The sequence below is a fragment of the Tupaia chinensis genome, unplaced genomic scaffold, assembly GCF_000334495.1.
Source record: "Tupaia chinensis unplaced genomic scaffold, TupChi_1.0 Scaffold143833_1, whole genome shotgun sequence".
Classification (NCBI taxonomy): domain Eukaryota; kingdom Metazoa; phylum Chordata; class Mammalia; order Scandentia; family Tupaiidae; genus Tupaia; species Tupaia belangeri.
Genome location: NW_006203683.1, coordinates 309,263 through 329,231, shown reverse-complemented (window position 1 = coordinate 329,231; position 19,969 = coordinate 309,263). Strand labels below are relative to the sequence as shown.

The 19,969-nt window shown below is 39.4% G+C and overlaps 1 protein-coding gene across 1 annotated transcript in view; it reads left to right on the top strand.

The window, feature by feature from the left end:
- Positions 1–19,969, top strand: part of LOC102486443 (inactive N-acetylated-alpha-linked acidic dipeptidase-like protein 2) — a gene marked incomplete at its 3' end in the record, with an annotated part of 436,765 nt that overhangs the window by 121,030 nt on the left and 295,766 nt on the right. The window contains 1 exon segment of the mRNA XM_027767020.1: positions 2,017–2,160. Coding sequence (XP_027622821.1) covers positions 2,017–2,160 — 144 coding nt within the window.

Below are 19,969 nucleotides of genomic sequence, written 5' to 3'. Positions count from 1 at the left end.
TGAAGGCCAGGCCTTAGCTAAATTCATATTTTAGCCTGTGGTTTTCCAGATGATAAATTAAGAAAACACTTTGTAACATATTTTCTAATTTATAATCTGCCTCCTGGAGCCCGAATACCAGCATCATTGAGCTCCGTATCCCCTGTGGTCCTATCAAATTAAATTCTAAGAAAACCTTTAGCAATTATTTTCCATAATAAAAGTTGTGAAAAATATAGCACTACATTAAAAAAAAAATGTTATCGACTGCCTGATAGTCATTCCGTATTTCCTTTTCTGAGTCAGTAAAATTATATAAACTGAATAAGTATTTTTTTCGTTGTTTCCTAAAGCACAGTTTATTTTTTCATTGTATTTTTTCCATTCGATTCACTCTATTTGTACATTTTTCTCTCATTTTCATTATCACAATTGCTTTCTCTTGTTTTTATTTATTTATTTTTGAGTTTATACATAAACATACTATATATAGTTTAAGTAGTCAGATATTGCTATGAGAATTAATTTGTAAAAATGGCACCTTCTCCTACCCTTTCCGGTGTTCCCTCGTCCCTCTTTTTTGACTCATTAAGTCAAGCACTTAATTCATTTTAGTATCTTTGGTTGTTACCTGCCTTTATAGTCCTTCCTTGTCTCTCAACTACATGGAGGAATTTCCTTCATTACTTTTCAGCTTTATCCATTACAATGAATAATAACTATGGAAGATAAAGATTTCATTTTCATGCTCCTCCATGTATACCACCTGCACTCAGCTTTTGCCCTTTCTCAGTTTCTTTCAAAAGTAATAGCAATATTTGTGTTGGATCAACAGCTGTTATTTATGTTATTATGTGAGTGCTGTTCTGTTATTTGCGTTGCATGGTCATTGCATTTCTTTCTTCCACAATGTTTGCTTTCAAGCTAATACTTGTCTCACGGATTTCTTATTTTTCCGTGTATCTAGAAATTCTTGAAATTCTCCACCTGAGATGTTTCCGTGAATACTCCCTCGGCACGTCAGCCCACCCCCAGCACTGGCGACCGTGTTGTCCCTCTGACTTCTCCCTTTTCCAGGCTCCTGACCTGCGCTCCTGTCCTCAGGGCTCTCCTGCAGAGATGCCGCCCTGCAGTTCATTGCGCTTGGCCGAGAGCTCATACTTAAGGACTGCAAAATGGAGTTCTGTGCTTGGTGGGGTTTCCTGATCGATGGGTTTCACCACAGGATAGCATGGCTCCATACTTTTATTGACAGGCCTCCTGATTTCCAATATTTTCAGTGGCTACGGTCCTATTTGATACGAGTGAATCTCCTACTATTTCCCTGGAGAGGAGGATGGTGGGTGCCGAGTGTTGAAAACACCTGAAGCGTCTTGGCGCTCACATTACTGTTTCATGTATGAACAGCCCACTCCATCTCACGTCCGCCATCAGTGTCTCACTCAGTTTTCTGCGGCAATGAGGAACAGGCACTCATGTTGGTGTGCCATGGGTTCAGGAGGGCAGCCGTGCGTCCTCAGAACTGCAGTAAATCTGTTTCCAGGCCCTTCCTCCTTCTGCTTTCATAGGCTGCTGGTGTTGTCAACCCTTAAGGTTTTCTGAGTTCCGACGGAGAACGGTCTCACTTCTCAGCCTCCCTACTGGAGGCAAAGAGTTTTGGCTTCCTGAGGTCTATTCCAAATGCTTTCCAACTTCTAGAGCCTTGTCTTTTCTGTCCTCTTGGTCTACATGGATCTATGGGTTTGTGCTCATTTGTTATTTTAGTGTTTATTTATGGAATGGTGAAGGTAAGTGTGTGCGTAGAATCTGCTATGTTTAAGTAAAATACATAATTCTATTTGGAACACGTTTTTGTCAAGTACCCGCAAGTCATTTTTAGTAAGTAGAAATGGTGTGAGGAATAATAAATAAATGCATATAAACTTATTGCTCATACTTTAAATACTTACTGTAAATAAGCACTATATGTACTTTATATACTTTAAATGCTTTAATTTCTGTTTACTAAGAATCCTGTTCTTTTCTTTTTGCATACAGATGGAAGCACTAGAAAGAAACAATCAAACCTCACCTCACTGTTAGTACAGCCCATCTCTGCTTTCCTGGTTGCAAAACTGATCTCTTCACCAAAAACTAGAACCAAAAACCATGTCTGCAGCCCTTTAGAGCTTCCAAATAACGGTAAGGTATTCAGTGTTTTTCTGTATCTTGTAATTTTTGTAAGAACCATGATCATTTTAATCTCTTAACTGACATTCTTAACATTATGTTCTCACAAATAATGACTTTTGATGAGGTGACCATTTATTCTCTTCTGTGGCTTTTTAGGGACCTTTTTGAAGGTAATTTTGATGATGACTGAGAGCTGGAGACAACTAAGAGATTAGAAAAGGAGAAAAGCATTTTGAACTGCTAGGAAGAAAAGTAGCTTTACAGATAAAGCATTTTGAACGTTCATGAAAATCTGCTTAACATAGCTTCCTGGTTTCAGCTTCAGCAGTCTCGTTCCCTGCCAAGATTCAGTGGATAGCAGGCAGCTATCTGGGGTAGGAAGTCTTTTAGTATAAAGCATTAAAGCCTAATTCCTGCAGTTGACTAAGAAATCCCTCTGTCTATACGCACCATCGCCCGAGAGATGCTTCTTGTTCTGCAGTGTAGTTCGTCAGGCCTTGTTGGACCACGTGGATAAAACTGAAGTAGTTAAGCTACCTGTGGTGGGATGAAAGCCACGGGCTGCATCTTATTTGTGCCTCAAGCTTTAGCATTACATTTCTAAAGAAAAGGCTCTCCACATATTGTTAAATGTGCATTTCCTTACTGTGAGCTACAACTCGAGGGCTCTGTTTATGTTGTGTCCAGACCTGGGGGCTAAACTACCCATGTTTTATCTCATCTGTTTTGCTTGTGACAACAAAAGCACTAAGTTGGTATTGTTTTTTTCTTTTTTCTTTTTTTTAAAAAAAGATTTTTAAAAATCTAAATACATCTAGGATTGCTTTCTGTTAGATATAAGCTTCTCAAAATCTTGTATTTTGAGAGCCTCTAAACTAACTCTCCATTGAGCAAATGAGAAACATGGAAACGATGATAAGCCAGTGTCCTCAGAACAGGAATGAAGAATCCAAGCAGGTCTTTGTTTCGTTGTTCCCACCACCTATTCTGAGCCCCACAAATCAATCGAGGGCTCTACTTGTTACACTATGTAAGAAACACCTGTCTCAGTGTTATCTCGGTTGCTAGTAACAGACCTACCTCAGTCTGGGTGATAAAGAACAGATGTTTATTTAGCTCAGTGTCTGGGAAGTCCAAGGTCAAGGACCTTCATCTGGGGAGGGCTTCTTGTTGCGGAGAACCCTCTGCGGAGTTCTGAAGTGGTACAGGGTTTCACATGGTGAGGGGCAGGACTGTGCGTCTCTGTGTGTCTGTGTCTCTCTGGTATCTTTCTTTCTTAAGAAGTTGCCAGGATTTAATCATGGGCCTCACCCTGATGGTTTTATCTGATCCTAATCACCCCCCCAAAGCCTCTGCCTCTTAATCCTGAGTGGGGTTAAGTTTATATCCTCTTAATGCCATCACAACTGAATTTTAACACATAAATTCAGTGAGGGAGGCAAAGTCAGGCTATATCATTATGCACCTGGCTTCCAAATCCATGTCCTTCTCACATTAAAAATGCACCTATTTTTTATTTTTTGATAAGTTTTTGCTATAGGGCGTGTGCGCTCGCCAGAAAGACAAAGACAGACAGAGAGACAGAAAGCGAGAAATCACCCCCCAGGGGGATGGCTGCACCGCAATCCCTTCTCCTCCATTTTCCTCTCCGGATCTTGGGCACACACGCACACGCTCCTGGTGTGAGTTTAAGCTCCCCGGTCCAGGACTCGAACCATGGTTGATTACATGGGAATTCAGTGACATAGCTATTATGCTAACTTCTGGTCCCCAAAATACATCTTTTTTATCACAATGGTCTCAAAAGTTGGTGATTCTAACAACTCAAATATCCGAAGTTTAGCCGAGAACCTGAAATGAAAACAGATGACATATTTCCAAAATGCAATGCTATAATAGGCTCTCTCAGTTTGGAATCTAATGCCTGTAGCTCTTCCAGGCTGGAATTGCATGCTGGTACCTCTAAGTTCCAGGGTCTCAAGAGCATCCAGGCCTCACTGGCTGTAAGTAGGCATTGCTCTGCTATGGACTCTCTGTGGCAGGCTCAACCCCACATTTCCACTAGACATTGCCCTTCATAATGAGGACTCTCTCTGGTAATTGTAACTTCACAGTTTGTTTTTTTGTTGTTGTTGTTGTTTTGGTTTTTTTTTTTTTTTTTTTTTTTTTTTTTTTTTTTGTTTTCTTTTTAAAGGGTTTTTTTTTTTTTTTTTTTTTTTGGTGTTATCATTGTAAAGGCTTTTTGTAGTGGTACTTTACCTGCAGCAAGTCTACTTAGCATCCAGGTTGTCTTAGACAATCTATGAAATCTAGATGAAGGCTACCATAGTTCCATAGCTCTTGAATTTTGAAAGCTTTCAGACTTACCACTGCTTGCATGTTCTGGAGTGGTGGGTGAAACAGCCCTTTGAAGGCCTTAACTTCACCAGGGGCTGCTTGGACTGTAGCTGGAATTTACCTGTGTCACACCAGGACATGAGGAACAGAGTGTAAAGGTAGCTCAGGGCAGCAAACCTGCACCAAGCTCATTCCCTGATGGTGTTCAGGTTTCCTGGGTCTCTAGGTCTGTGACAGAAGGAACAGCCTTGAAGATCTCTAAAATGTCCTTGAGGCTTTTCCTTATAGTCTTCTGAATAGCACCTCGCTCTCTTTTATTCATGCTACTCTCCTTAGTTAAGTCACTGCACTACATCTTAAATTTTATTTCCTGAAAATGCTCTTTTATTCTTTTTTTTTTTTTTTTTTGAGAGGTTTTTGCTATAGGGCACATGTGCTCACCAGAAAGACAGAGAGAGACAGAGAGACAGAAAGCAAGATGGCCATGCTGCAATTCCTTCTCCATTCTCCTCTTGGGATCTTGGACACGCACACATACATGTCCGGTGTGAGTTTAAGCCACCAGGTCCGGGACTTGAACCACAGTCATCTACATGGAGTTCAGTGACATAGCTATTACACTAACTGCTGGTCCCTAAATGCTCTTTTATTTTTTAATCTCATGATCAGCCTACAAAATTTCCAAGTCTTTCCACTCTGCTTCCCTTTTTATTACGAAGTCTGTCTTTATGTCATCCTTTTGCTTTCATTCTACTATAAACTGTTAAAGGTGTGACAAGCCATGGTGAGGAAGGTAGTGCAGCATTTCTACATGATGCTGGTGCCACATCATAGGCCCAGATTCATACTCAGTGTTGACCGAAAACCTCTGGGTACACTCACATACACCCGTGATCCAGGAAGATGATCAAAGCATTGCAAGATCCTGTTGAGGAGTCTCTTCCTCTCTCTCAGAATGAAAGAAAGAAAGAAAGAAAGAAAGAAAGAAAGAAAGAAAGAAAGAAAGAAAGAAAGAAAGAAAGAGAAAGAAAAAGAAATTTAATGGGACCAGCAGTTGGTGTAATGGCAATATCACTGGACTCTCATGTAGTCGACCGTGGTTTGATTCCCAGACCTGGTGGCTTTAAACTCATGCCAGGTGTATGTGTATGTGTGCCCAAGATCCCGAGAAGAGAATGGAGGAGAAGAGATTGTGGCGTGATCATCCCTCAGGGGGGTGATTTCTCAATTTCTGTCTTTCTGTTTCTCTCTGTCTTTCTGGTGAGAGCATGCACCCTATAGCAAAAACCTTTCCAAAAAAAAAAAAAAAAGAAATTTAAAAAGACAATAGCTTCTTTTACATTTTGCTTAGAAATTTTATTTTCTAGATATTTATAATTCTTAAACTTGTTCAACAAAGCCTTAGGGCATGAACACAATGGAGCCAAGTGTTTTGCAATTTCATAACAAGGATGACCTTTCCTCCAACTCCCATAACTTTCTCATTTCCATCTGAAACCTCTTATGAACAGCCTTACTGTCTGCATTTCTGTCATCATTCCACTCGCAGCTGCTTAGTGCCCATCTCTAAGAAGTTCCAGTTCACTCCTAGTTTGTACTTCTTCCAACCCTTCATCAGAGTATAGATTTTTTTTCCTAGCCTGCTCTTCTAAACTCTTTCAGCCTCTGCCCATTACCCAGTTTCGAAGTCACTTCTGCATTTTCAATATTCATTATTAGCAAACAGTCCTGCTTCTCAATACCAGTTTTCCATTTTAGCCTGCTCTCTGTTCATTAGTAACTGAATCCTACATGAATATTCATATATTCATTATCAAATAGTTGCATCATTTTCTTATTGTTGTGAAAAATGTGTGCAGATTATTGTCTTAGCAAAGCAAATGGTACTCCTCAGCTGTATTCTCATAATAAAATTAACAACATGTATGATGCTTAGAAGAAAAATTGAAATACATGTTGAAACTCCTTGCAAGTCCATTTTTTTTCTTCATGATATAGTGTGTGTGCATGTTAGAGAGACAGAAAGAGAGAGGAAGAGAACAAAAGATATGAGCACCTCCTCGGGCTGGCTGTATTGCAGTGTCCTTCCTCAGGCCTCCACACTGTGAGATTTCTCACCCCACACACATGCACAGCATGTCCCAGCTGTCAGGCTGGGCACTCAAACCCTGGACTCCAAGAAGGATCAGGCTTCTCCTGTGTAGTGTGTTACTGATGTGAAATGAAGCTGGCCCTCCATGTCTATTTTAAGATAAAAAGCAAGAGAAGCCTGCTTTCTAACAAATTATGCCATATCAAGTTTTCTCATGTATCTGGTACTTATTAGTGTGTTTTAGAGAAATACAGACAGACTTTTAAGAAGATACTTCAGGTAACAGTCATTCTTTAGTTTTTAAATAGAAAATATTATGTCTGAATTTCCCAAATACTGATGAGAAGTATGACTGAGTTGTTAGGTATAAACTAATCATAAATTTAGGATAATAGCCCCTTATGTCAATGCTCTGAACAGTAAGTCTTATGATTTATCTAAGATTACTAACTTTCAAGTTTTTTCACAAACACTTGTAAATGTATTAATTACTCACAATGATATATACCAGGATGTCACTTGGAAAAGATAAAGAATGATGTGCAGTAATTTCAAGCAATGAGAACAATGGTTATAGATTTTAGATTAAAATCTAATGTTAAGAAACCAGCAGATGGCATGGTGGTTAAGGTGCAGGAATCTCACATGGACAACCATGGTTCAAATCTCAGAAATGGTGGCTTGCTCTCTCACTTTTTTTCTCTCCTTCTCTCATCAAGTTAAATAATAATAATAACAAATAAATTAAATACATATTGAAAAAAGAGTTTAAAAAATAATGTTAAGCATATTATAATGATATCTTATTGATTAATTTTCTTAGTCCTGAACTTTAAATTAGAAAAATCTTCACTCAACACCTTTAAACAGGAGTACATTAAAAAATATGTGTGCAAATCAACTAATCATTTATCTTATCCATTTAATTCAATATAGTCATTGAATCAAAATTCTCTAATCTCCAGGTAGCAACATAGTGGAATCTCTCTTTCATATTTTTTCCTCATTCCTCCCTTTTGAGTCATTGCCAGTGATTCCCAGAAATACATTATGAGTAGGTTTGACCATATCCCATAGGGTACATACCACCATGCCTGGTTTGACCATATCCCAAGCTCTAGAAATGGCTGAAATGGCTTCTGATTAGTTCTAGTAGCTGGCATATCCCATCAACTACATCATGATTGAAAGATGACCAAAGTCTGGTCAAACAGGACCAATACTACATTTCTGAACTTGGAGCAAAGACTTGCTCTATGAAATACAGTGAGAGAGGTCAAGATATATGAGAAAGAAACCCTTGACCACATCATCTGAATCCTTAATAAAGCCTGTTCTAAAGCCAAACTTATTTCATTGTCCTTATGTATGAGTCAATGCATTCCCTTTCTTTTCTGGTCTATTTTATGTCCAGTTTTCAGTTACTTGCTACTAAAACCTAAACTAAACAAAAAAAGTGGAAGTCTGCATTCATGAAATAGGTTCAGCAATGTTAACTGGAGCTGTGCATTTGTATGGAGAGCTGTGAAAGAACTAGAAGAGAAGAGAAGAAGAGAAGAAGAGAAGAGGAGAGGAGAGGAGAGAAGAGGAGAGGAGAGGAGAGGAGAGAAGAGGAGAGGAGAGGAGAAAAATATGTATTAGCAATAAAAAACAGAATTCAGAGAAAGATTCTTGCATGAATACATGTTGCCTGTTTGCATGGATTAAACAACTGGATACTGACTACATTGCATTTTACATGGTCTTCCTCTTTGTAGATCATATCTATTGATCTAAGGTTTTGCCAGTCTTTGTCCTTGAAGTTCAATCAAAACACAGAAATCTTTGCAAAAACCAGAAGTACTTGAACTAATCTGAACTTGTAGTTCAAAAATCTATAAATAAATTTTTTATAAAAGGAGAAGAGAAACTACTAAGTCCATAGAGTGAAAATACAAATTAATAAATCAAAAATAAACATTTTCATGTGTTTGATGAATTGCTTATATCTTTAAACAGTATTTTTATATTGCATAAAAACCCAAATTCAGCAAATAGTGATAACTTTTTACATACATACGTTTGCTGCATATCTCTTCAAATGTTTATGTATATTATATGTACATATATACATACAGAATACACATTATATATATATTAAATACATATATTTCTTTCTGCAAAACCTGATATACTATTTGATAAAAATTGGTTTTATTATAATTATGTAGTATCTAACTTAATTTTATGATTTTTACATGTTTCAGATGTATTTTGAATATCCTTTTTATAAGTTATTGCCATTGGGCGAGAGAGACAGAGAGAAAGTGAGAAATCACTCCCTAAGGGGGACGGCCACACTACCATCCCTTCTCCTCCCTCTCCTCTTGGGATTTTGGGCACACATGCACATGCATCTGACATGATTTTCATGCCACCGGGTATAGGACTCAGACCACAGTCAGCCCTGTGGGAATCTAGTGCCTTAATAACATCATGCCACCTGCTGGCCCCATATATCTAACTTTCTAATTGGCTAGCAGCTACTTGAAAGAAAGTAGTATTAGCAGTTCTTGAGTAAATATTTGAAAACATGTATTTAAATACTATTATCTACAAGTTGTTATATAAAAATTTGACAAATAATGCATCTTAGCTTTTCAATAAATATTTGTTAGCAAGAAATTCCTATAGATGAATCCAGCATTATTTTTATTACATATGAAACTAATCAGTCTGCTCACAGAAGCCCCAAAGTTGTTATATATGAGAAGATTCAGGAGCACATTTTACCTTATTCTGGTTAAAGAGTATCTGCATTATCACTCCCTACCTGTCTGCTCAGTAGACAGTGGAGCTATCTCAGTAGACATGCAATGGTTTGGATTCAGTAGGATTTGGCCTCCTTTATGTCTCGGGCCTTAAAAAGGTAGGAAAACCGCAAACTTGTTTTAGAGCACAGTGTGCTTTTGATAGCATCCAATAATCAAAATAGAAGGAAAATCAAGAAGAAAATACTTTAAAAATTAATTTGTGTTGACAGTTTCTACATAGCATGCAGGTTGACATGGTGGCTACTCTTCGCCCAAAAATATTTACTGCGCTGGAACACTTTATGAGAGACGGATGATGTGTGGTGATAAATGCAGGCTGGATGTTAGGAGTCACTAAACTGTGTAGTAGTGACACCCCAATTTTATAGTCTTTAAGCAGATAGTGGCACAGTGAACGCAGGAGTCCGTGCTGGAAGCTGATAACAGAGTAAGTCATAGAACTAAAGATTCATGAGCTGCTAGTCTGAAGTCCTTGGACAAAAGGGAAAAATGCTTCAGAATTCACTTTGAAGGACTGCTCATCAAGGATCTTAAACAGAGTGAGCACAGGTGGGAAACCTATTGTCCAAAGTCCACAGAAAGTAGAGTCAATTTTCTGTTTCCTGGGGAGTGCAGGTTGGGCTTACTGAGGGTGACAAAGATCTGTCACTCACCCAGAACTTCCCAAGTTTCAAGCTTCTGTCTCAACAGTTTTGATTTTAGAAATGATTCAGCTGATACTCAGCCTAGAGTTTGTTTGTTTGCTAAAATGCCTAAAGCCAACCTGACATATACACTCTTAGGCAAAATGACTTCAAGAATTTTAATTTTTTAGCAACTTTAATATTCGTAACATATTTTTATCACCTTATTTATCAAGTTTCTACACTTCCTACAAATTAAGAAATTCCAATTACACTTTGGACTTTATGATAAATATCCATCAGGACATACTCTATGTTTACATTTTGATGATCTTTTTTATTAGAATTATTTTATTTAACTTTATTATTATTATTATTCAGTTTTGTCAGACAGAAGGAGAGAGAGAAAGTGAGAAAGCAAGCCACCAGTTCCAGGACTCAAATCACAGTCAGCCATGTGGGAGTCCAGTGCCTCTAACCACTATGGCACCTGCTTGCCCCTTGATAGTTTCTTTCTCTCTCTCTCTCCCTTCCTTCCTTCCTCCCTCCCTCCCTCCCTCTTTCTCTCTCTCTCTCTATTTCTTTCTTTCTTTCTTCTTTTTCTTTTAGGTTTCTGTCATATGGCATATATATCATTGGAGAGAGCGAGAGAAAGAAAGTGAGAAATCACCCTCCAAGGGGGATAGCCACACCTCAATCCTACTCTATTCTCCTGGGACTTTTTGGCATGCTCACACATATGCCCAGCATGATTTCCAAGTCATCAGGTCCAGGACTCAAACTGCGGTTGCCCATGTGGGAGTCCAGCACCTTAACCACCATGCCACCTGCTGGCCTCATTGATAGTCCATGTTTTACAGTGAGCTGATGTCATTCATTAACTTAGATACTGCCAGAGATTCCTTGCTGCCTTTCCAGTTATATATCCTGGTTTTCCCTTCACATAGTAGGTATTCTTCCTTTTTATTCCATTCAGTATTATTCAACTCTCTTGCACGTTGTATCTCTAAGCTGTAAAGGTGCCATAATCTCTACACCCTTGACGTTCAGTACGAATGTCTTCTCTTCTATCAAGAGCACTTTAGGCTCCATTCAGGTTGAACGTAACCTCTCCTCCTGACTCTGCCGTGCTCTGGGCACATGTTTGCTACTCGACATTGTAGCATATTCTTCTGAAGTAGCAAGCAAGCAACTTGTTTTTTCATTAGAATATGTTGTGTCCTCTTTCTTTTTATGTATTATTTCAATGCTTTGAGGTCATTTTAATAGTCAGTATGATCAGTGTTCCATGAACATTTAAAAAACATGTAGTGTGCAGTTAACTGTGCAGTGCTTACACATGTCCATTTAACTAAGTTCCTTAGGTCATTCAAATACTCTTTATCTCATAGTCTTAAAATATCTCACTGTAAGTACAGATTTGTCCATTTTACCCTGTTGCTTTTTTTAGTTAGACACATATACATGTATGTTTATATATGTGTGTGTATATATGCATGTGCATACATATATACATATGCACATATACATACAGAGAGAGAGAGAGAGGGAGACAGAGAGAGAGAAAGAGCAAGGTCATTTATTCCTAGGTGTGTATAAATTAAAATATATGTTATCTCCCTGATGGCTTAGGTCAAGCCACATAATGCATGAAGTGAGATATATGTATGTGTGTGTGTGTGTGTGTGTGTGTGTGTGTGTGTGTGTAATCAGTACTTGCCTTAAATTTGATTTGGCCTGATATTGCTTTAACTACACTAGCTTTCCCTCCCAGTTTAGTGTTTTATGCTACATATTTTTTAGATTTTAATCTTTTTAGCTTTTAACCATTCTTTTTCATATGTCTCATTAATAGCAAATTATTTATATTTTGAAAGCAATCTGATTACCTTTATCTGGAGTATTTGGTTCTTTCTATTTATCTGATTGCTATGTATCTGATTGCTATATATGTTTGTATATTTTTAATCTTTTGGATTACTTCTTTGTAGCACATATTACATTTTCTTTTTGTAAACCTTTTATTCTTAGATTTTTCATGATATATTTCTCTACTGAAGTTAACCATGCTTTTTGTATTGTTTTAGAGTTACTCTAGAAACTACAGCTCCATAGAGAGCCTTTACTGCTGCTTTGTTCAGTATCAGGTAACACTGGAAACTTTTGCGGTGTTTTGGGATAGAGTGAGAGTGTACAGAACTGTATAATTTCTACTTCATAGACAAAAGTTTCTTCTTAGAGCCACCTCAGGGACCAGCTGGTGGCATGGTGGTTAAGGTGGCTGGATCCCCTTGGTTGACTAAGTGGTCCTAGTCCCAGATCCAGTGTCCTGAGAAACATAGCCAGGCACGTGAATGTTCATGCCCAAACTCTCTAGAGGAGGCTGGAGGAGAAGGGATTGCAGCATAGTCATCACCCTTCTGCGTATGGGGGAAGATTTTCACCTTCCCTACCTCTCTCTTTCTGTCTCTCTGTGGTACGTGCATGCTCTCTATTGTAAAAGTAAAATAAAATTAAATATAAAATAAAAAAGAAACACATCTTTCTCTCCAATATGGGAAGACCCAGGCCTTTATCTTCTGACTCCTGCACATTCCATAAGGCTAGATGAAAAGGTTCTCCAAATTCAGAGAATTCCTCCAGGTTAAAAACAGCCTTATTGTTTTGTTAATCTGGGTTACCATCACAGCCTAAATTTTTACTTAGTAATTCTTTAATTTCTTGCTAGTTCTTAGGTACTGTAAACAAGTCTTGTTTTATATTGTAAATTATTTTCATTGGTAGGGGTAGGTCGTATATCTTAGGACACTATATGTCTAAGAAGGGAAACCTCATCCTCTTCATTCATTCACTTTCTGCCAGAAAATATGGATGACTCAGTGAATATGCATACATTGATCGACATATCAGTCAGATTGCCATCAGGAAATGAAGGCTATTCTAAAAAGGTGCAATCCAGGGAGATTGTCAAGGGCCCATGCACAAGATGTGGGCAGGGAGAGGGAGACCAAGGCATTGCTGCAATTTCTGCATCAGGACTAGTTATTGCTGCTACCTTTAACCCGAAGGGGCAAAAGGAGACGGCAGGAACAGGAATTGGCCAGACTTGAGCTGTGAAAGAAGCTGCAATTTTCATTCAACCAGTGCAGTCCCTACCAGCAAGTGGGCAGCCAGGGAGGATGCTGGAAAATAAATTCTCTTCTGTTTAACCAGCCTGCTGATCACACATGGACAGCTTCCATTGGCTAAACTCAACGTGAATTTTAAGGATAGGCATCATCCTTCTACACAGAGAGAGGGCACAGAGGCAGGTGAAGAGTGGAAATAGTTTTGGGTAAACAAATGGAAAATGTACAGCACAGATCAGGTTGCAGGGGATTAGTTTGCTGACTGAATTTATAATTTGTGATTTGTAAAAAGGGTTTAGTAGAAAGATGTAGAAAAACAGTTTTTAACCCTAACGAGGGATATAAAGAGAATAAAGGTTATTTTTTTTCTGGGATTTATATTCTTTAAAATATTTTCCCATTTAAATAATCTTACTAATTAAGAAGAAAAAAGTTTATCTTTTTCAGATGTATGCCAGCTCACACACGTGCGTGTACATCTGGACCTTTGTGTGTGTACGTGGCTGTCTCGGGGTAATTGCTATTGCCATGACATGTACAAGCTATGGTAGCAGAATTCAAGAGCAATTTATGCTCAGATTTTTAGAGAAACAGATGGTATTTAGGAAAAATGTTAGCAGATTATAGAGCCCCAATCATGTAAATTTTGATTCTAAAGGAACTTGTGATCCCCGTTAAAAAAAAAAAAAAAATCAGAGCTCTAATCCTAGAAGCTTTGTTCTAGAGTTGGATAACCAAGACAGAGACTGAAGTACACGGAATGGGAGAAATATTTCATTTAAATTATGAGTCATGCTAAGAATGGTGCCTAGGGAAGCAGCAGTGGTTTCATTATTAGAAGCGAGACTCAGGGTTGCAGCAGGTGTCACACTAACATCTCTCTGAATAGTAGGGATTCCCCCTAGGTATTAGACACACTCATGAACAGTGAAGGTGGGGCCAACGCTTCAATAGTCACAGAGAAGACTGAGAATCATCCAAGCCTTAATAATAGCAACAAAAAAAGCAAGACAGACTTGTCTTTGAGACATAATGCTGTGGCAGATATTTTGTGCAGGAAAAAATTAAAAACTAAGAGAGAGAGAGAGAGAGAGAGAGAGAGAGAGATGAGAGAGCGAGCGAACAGCTTTCATGTCTCCCAGCTCTGACATCTCTCACCCTATTTGAATACAAATGTTCTCTGAGTGGAACAATTTTTGTCATCTTGAAATCTTTTGAATTTCACATGTCATATTTAAAGCTGTCACGAAACTTGGCAACATAAAAGACAGAAAGCATTTGTTAAATGTGAGCTGGAAATGTAATCTGTAAGGAACACATACACACGTTTTACACATTAACCAACAAGCCCACCCAGATTCTCTCTAGGACTTATGCATTTCAAATTTCACAGGGATTTTTTATTCACTCGTTTATTTTATTTATTTATTTTTTCTTAGAGATTTTTGCTATAGGGTGTGTGTACTCAACAGAAAGACAGAGGGAGACAGAGAGACAGAAACAGAAATCTCCTGGGAGGATGGCCATGCCTCCATCCCTTCTTCCCCATTCTCCTGTCTGGACCTTGGGCACACATGGACTCACACCTGGTGTATTTCAAGCCTCTGAGTCTGGGACCTGAACCATGGTTGGCTACGTGGGAGACCAGTGATGTAATCATTATGCCATCTGCTGGTCCTGATAATTTTTTCTATCTTGAAAGAAATTTAAACTTACGGGACAATTTCAAGGATAGTAAAAAAGAATATTTCTCCTTAAATACTAAAGAGTAAGCTATAGTCGTGATGAGACATTGCAGCTGAATTCTCCCATGGTGACGTTATCCTATGGAAAGGACACAACTGGAACCAGCAGACGGCATTAACAGTTACGTTGCTGGACTCCCACGTAATTGACCGCAGTTGGAGTCCTGGACCTGGTGGTGTAAGACTCACGCCAGGTGCATGTGCGTGTATGCCCAAGATCCTAGAAGAAAAGGGAGGAGAAGGGATTGCAGCATAGCCATGCCCCCAGAGAACACATGTGCCTTTTAGTAAAAATCTCTAAAAACAAAAAATAAAGGGAAAGAAAAGAAAAGGATGCAACTGTCACAATCAGGAATTAATCACAGATTAATTAATTACCAGGCTCTCCTTTTCTCCACCGGCCCACTCAGCTTTTGTGAAGCGTCTCAATAATGCCCTACACTGACAGGCATGTATACATATACTTGTATTTCTGAAAACCACAAGGACATATCACTATCTAATAGTTTTGTTTCTTCCTTCCATGTTCATAAATTCCTTTGGCTTCTGATGATATTAATTATATTTACTCAGGCAGTCAATCAATTCCCGTGTGTATTGTGATACCCACATTGCTCCCTCCTCCAAGTCCCCTTCTCCTTGCCCCATGGATCGACAGCCATGGCAGGCACGGCCTCACAAAGTCTGCTCACCCTGCATCAGGGGCTTGGCCTGCCCCTTACCAGTGTCCTTAACTTTCTTAGCCAACTTGTGCTCTGTACTCTGCAATTCGGCCCTTACATGGGCAAGGCCTCGTCAGTTTTCCTCAGTAACTTCTCATATTGCGTTATGGCCCCAGAAATGACTTTCCTCTTCACCTTCAGGGGCTCTCTTTCCTCTCTCTCTGTCTCTCTCTCTCTCTCTCTCTTACACACACACTCAGACACTGATGTTGTTATGCTCGGGAACTGATAGCCTACGCTCGGCCTTCTTACCAATTTTGAATATCTTCCTTATGCTGCTTGGTCTTCAGTCCCTTGCCACGGAGACATCATTTCCTACTGCCACTCTCGGCAGTACCAGCCATGGCCACCCTACGCAGTGGCTTTAGGACTGAGTCACTGAGGAAGATAGAAGAAGGATGAGATAAGATAGCATGCACTGTTTTGAGTGTGTAAATGGCTTACACAATTATTGGACAGCACATTTCATTATCTTTCATACTTTTCCTTCATCTAACACTTGAGGTTCATAGCTTTTTATCTTTCCATAGCTACACTTACTGGGTGCTATGTGAGATTTAAGAATGGGCCAGCCAGTGACGTGGGTTAAGGTGCCTGAATTCCACATATCCAACCTTGTGTTTTGAATTCCACACCTGGCAGCTTGAGAAACACTGTGTATGTGGGTGTGTGCGTGCGTGCATGCCCAAAATTTCCACAGGAGGGAGCACTAGAAGAGAAGGGATGACTCACTCTCTCTTTCTCTTGTAAGCTCACATGCCCTCTGGCAATTTTTTTTTAAAAAAGTATTTAAAAATAAGAGTACATTTGATATACCCATTGCTTTAGGAAGGACATCCAGATTACTAACACGTTCTTAGGCCAAATCTTCTAGGTTCCATTTCTTTCTCTCCCTTTGAAACAGTCATTTATGATCTTCTTGTCCTGTTATGACAAGCTTGCAGTCTGTAGGGTTCTTGCTCTTTTCTAAGTGCTCTGCTTTTCCACTCTGGAATTGTTACAGTTTTTCTCCTTATCTTTTATACTTTTAAATTTTATTGTTAAACATGGGTATTTTTCCTTTTTTTCTGAAGAAAATATTTTTCAACTATTTTTTCTCCTGCCTTTGTTTTACTTCTTTTCCTCTGATATTGTTTCTTGAACTTCTATTTCTTTCCTTCTTTGTTTTTCTTTCTTTCTTTCTTTCTTTCTTTCTTTCTTTCTTTCTTTCTTTCTTATTTTGGGAGGAGGGAGATTTTTTTAGGGCATGTGTACTCACTGGAGAGAAAGAAAGAGACAAGAGACAGTGAGAAGAGTAATTAGAAATCACGTCCTTCCCCTACAGGGGGATGACCATGCCTCAGTCCCTTCTCCTCCATTCTCCTGGGATCTTAGGTGCACACACACACACACCTGGCATGATTTTCAAAACTCTGGATCTAGGACTTGAACAGTTGTCAGCTGTATGGGAGTCCAGTGACGTAACCATTATGCCATCTGCTGGCTCTTTGAACTCCTATTTCTATCACTTTATCTTTTAGTTGTACTTTCACATTTTCTCTCTATTCTTTCCTATGGTTCTCCGGGGAAATTTCTCAATCTGACCTTCTGGCCCTTGAATTCTTTCTTCAGTTGTACCTTTTCCCCGAGAGGTTTGTTTTATAGAGTGTGTGCAGTCACCAGAGAGACAGAAAGCGAGAAATCAGCGCCGGGGGATGGCCTTGCCGCAATCCCTTCTCCTCCATTCTCCTCTCGGGATCTTGGGCACGCACGCACACGCGCCTGGTGTGAGTTTAAGCCACTGGGTCCAGGACTCGAACCACAGTCAACTACATGGGAGTCCAGTGACATAGCCATTACGCCAACTGCTGGTCCCACTTCAGTTTATCTATTACTGTATCTATCTACCTACCCTATCTATTGGCATATTTCTTTCGATTACCTTTTGCATACCTATTATTTTTTCTGATTTTAAATTTGTGGGTTGCTTTTTGTTTTATATTGGTGCTTTTCGGAGTTTAATTGCAATGCTTACTTTAACTTTTTTAAAAATGAGAGTGAGAGTGCACATGGCGGGGGATTTCTGACAGGCTCTCCCCATCATGACCCTTTCCCCAGCCTCCCCGTTGGCTAGAATGACAGGCACGCTCCCCTCACCCAGCCGGTCCGCACTGGTCCAGAACACGAGCCTAGGTTCCCACGTGAACCAACTTCATGTGGTGATGTCCTTCCTCTTCTACCACCATGGCTGGGCCTGTGCTGGTTGTTTTAAATTCCAGCGTGACTACTTCTGGTGCTATGCATGCTTGTTGTATTAGCTTTCTCCTCTCGCGTTGTGGCCCCCAGCATCTGGGCACTTTACTGTGGCCATTCGTGTTGCCAGGGATTGGCTACCTTTCTCACGACTTATATGTGGACAGAGCTGAAGGTCAGGCCCAAGCTTTCCGGGTCACTGTGATGAGAGCATCCAGGTGGCACCAGAAACTATGAACCTATTCTAGACCATCTTCGTTTTCAGCAGTTTAACATCATCCATGTGCAGGGTGTCAATGTTTTTAGTTGCAGCTCTAGAAGGAGACAACCTCTTAGTGTAATTCATCACCCTTGGGAGTTTGGATGAGAGGAATACAGGCTAATCATAGGTTTGTTCAAGCCTGTTCCCCACAGGGTCTGATCCCAGCAAAAATGGGAAGGCCTGCCTAACCCAGTTTCTGTTCTAATTATGAACTCCTCTTTGTTCGTAGTTTATCAACACACACATTTTTACTTAAGCTACAGCATTATGTATACCCTTCAATATCCTATTCTTTGATTGACAGTGTTTCTGTGTTTTCATGGCCCTTGTACATTTCAACAGACATATATTCTACCATAATTTTCCAAGTAATATCCTTGTTTATTTATACTGAATGTTTATTGTTTTCTTTAATCGTTATTATGGATGACTGTAAAGAGTTGAATTATTCCTGTAAGAGGAATTCCCAAAGAAGAGCATTGCTGTTGCTATTGCTGTGAAGAGTAATATTACCTTAGCATTGGGCTGTTTAAATTTGGAACGCCAACAGCAGATGTGTCATTAAAGTACAAGTTTACCCAAGATTTTATAGACATCCATGATTAAAATTTAAAGTGTGATCCAGTGCTGATTCTAGCGAAGGAAAGCATGCATGTTATTTTTCGGACGTTGGTATGGAGTAATACAACAGCAAAGAGACTGGGATCAGCACGTGTGAGGATGTGAACGAGGACATGAGACAACACTTTCTGCTACGTTAGTAAGTCATTCTTGGGACCAGCATAGTAATGGCTATGTTCTGGACTCCCATGTAGTTGACCTTGGTTCGAGTCCCGGACCTGCTGGCTTGAACTCACACGGGGTGTGTGTGCGTACATGCCCAAGATTCTGAGAGGAGAATGGAGGAGAAGGGATTGTGGTGAGGCCATCCCCCCTGGGGGATGATTTCTCGCTTTCTATCTCTCTGTCTCTCTCTGTCTTTCTGGTGAGCGCACACAGCCTATAGCAAAAACCTCTCTCAAAAAATAAATAAATAAATAAAAGCAAAAAGTCATTGTTTGGAACTTGTCTTGGCCCAGTGGTACATAAAGAAGTCCTCCTGTCATTTGAAGAGATCCAGTGTTCATGGAGATCCTTATTAAGTGTGCAGATTTGTGCTCATTTTCCCAGATCTCCATGTCTCTTCTAAATCAGAGTTTTAGGCATCAGGAGGTAGAAGAGGGCAAAAAAAAAAAGAGATATATTTCCATATAAATGTCTAGGAACTTTCAAAGAAGCATCAGAAAAAAATGTTATTGAAAGCTGCTATCCAAAAGAGAGTCAAATAGAATCAAACCTCCAGAAGCAAAAACGAAAACAAAATTATAAGTCAGAGAACTAACATAATAGTTGCCACTGTGGTTGTCTGGCGTTGAGAGGTTATAGGCTGTGTTAAATTGGAGTGGGAATATAACAGCCTCATGGTGACAAAAGATATGGTTGCCTATGGGGGCAGAGAGTTGGAACGAAGACCTCTGTGTAAAACCAGGACCATGGTGTGGAAGTGGGAAGACTAGAAAGAAATCCACCCACTTGGTAGAGGCAATCTTTCTTCTGCCTGAGCTTTGAATAATAAAAAGAATCTGTCTTTAAAAATCAAAAACCCTGCCATTGTAGTACAAAACTCCAAGCCAAACGATTAGCATAACTGTTGTCCTCAAGCCAGAGATGTCCTATGATGCCTGGCAGAAGCAAATGCAATGTTAGAAAAATATGTACCAGAAACGCTAAACAAAAGAAAAATGGAATAATTATGTTAATATAAAGCAGGGTGGGGAGAGAAGATGTTCAGAAAACAAATTGAGATCGAAATGGAATAATTCGT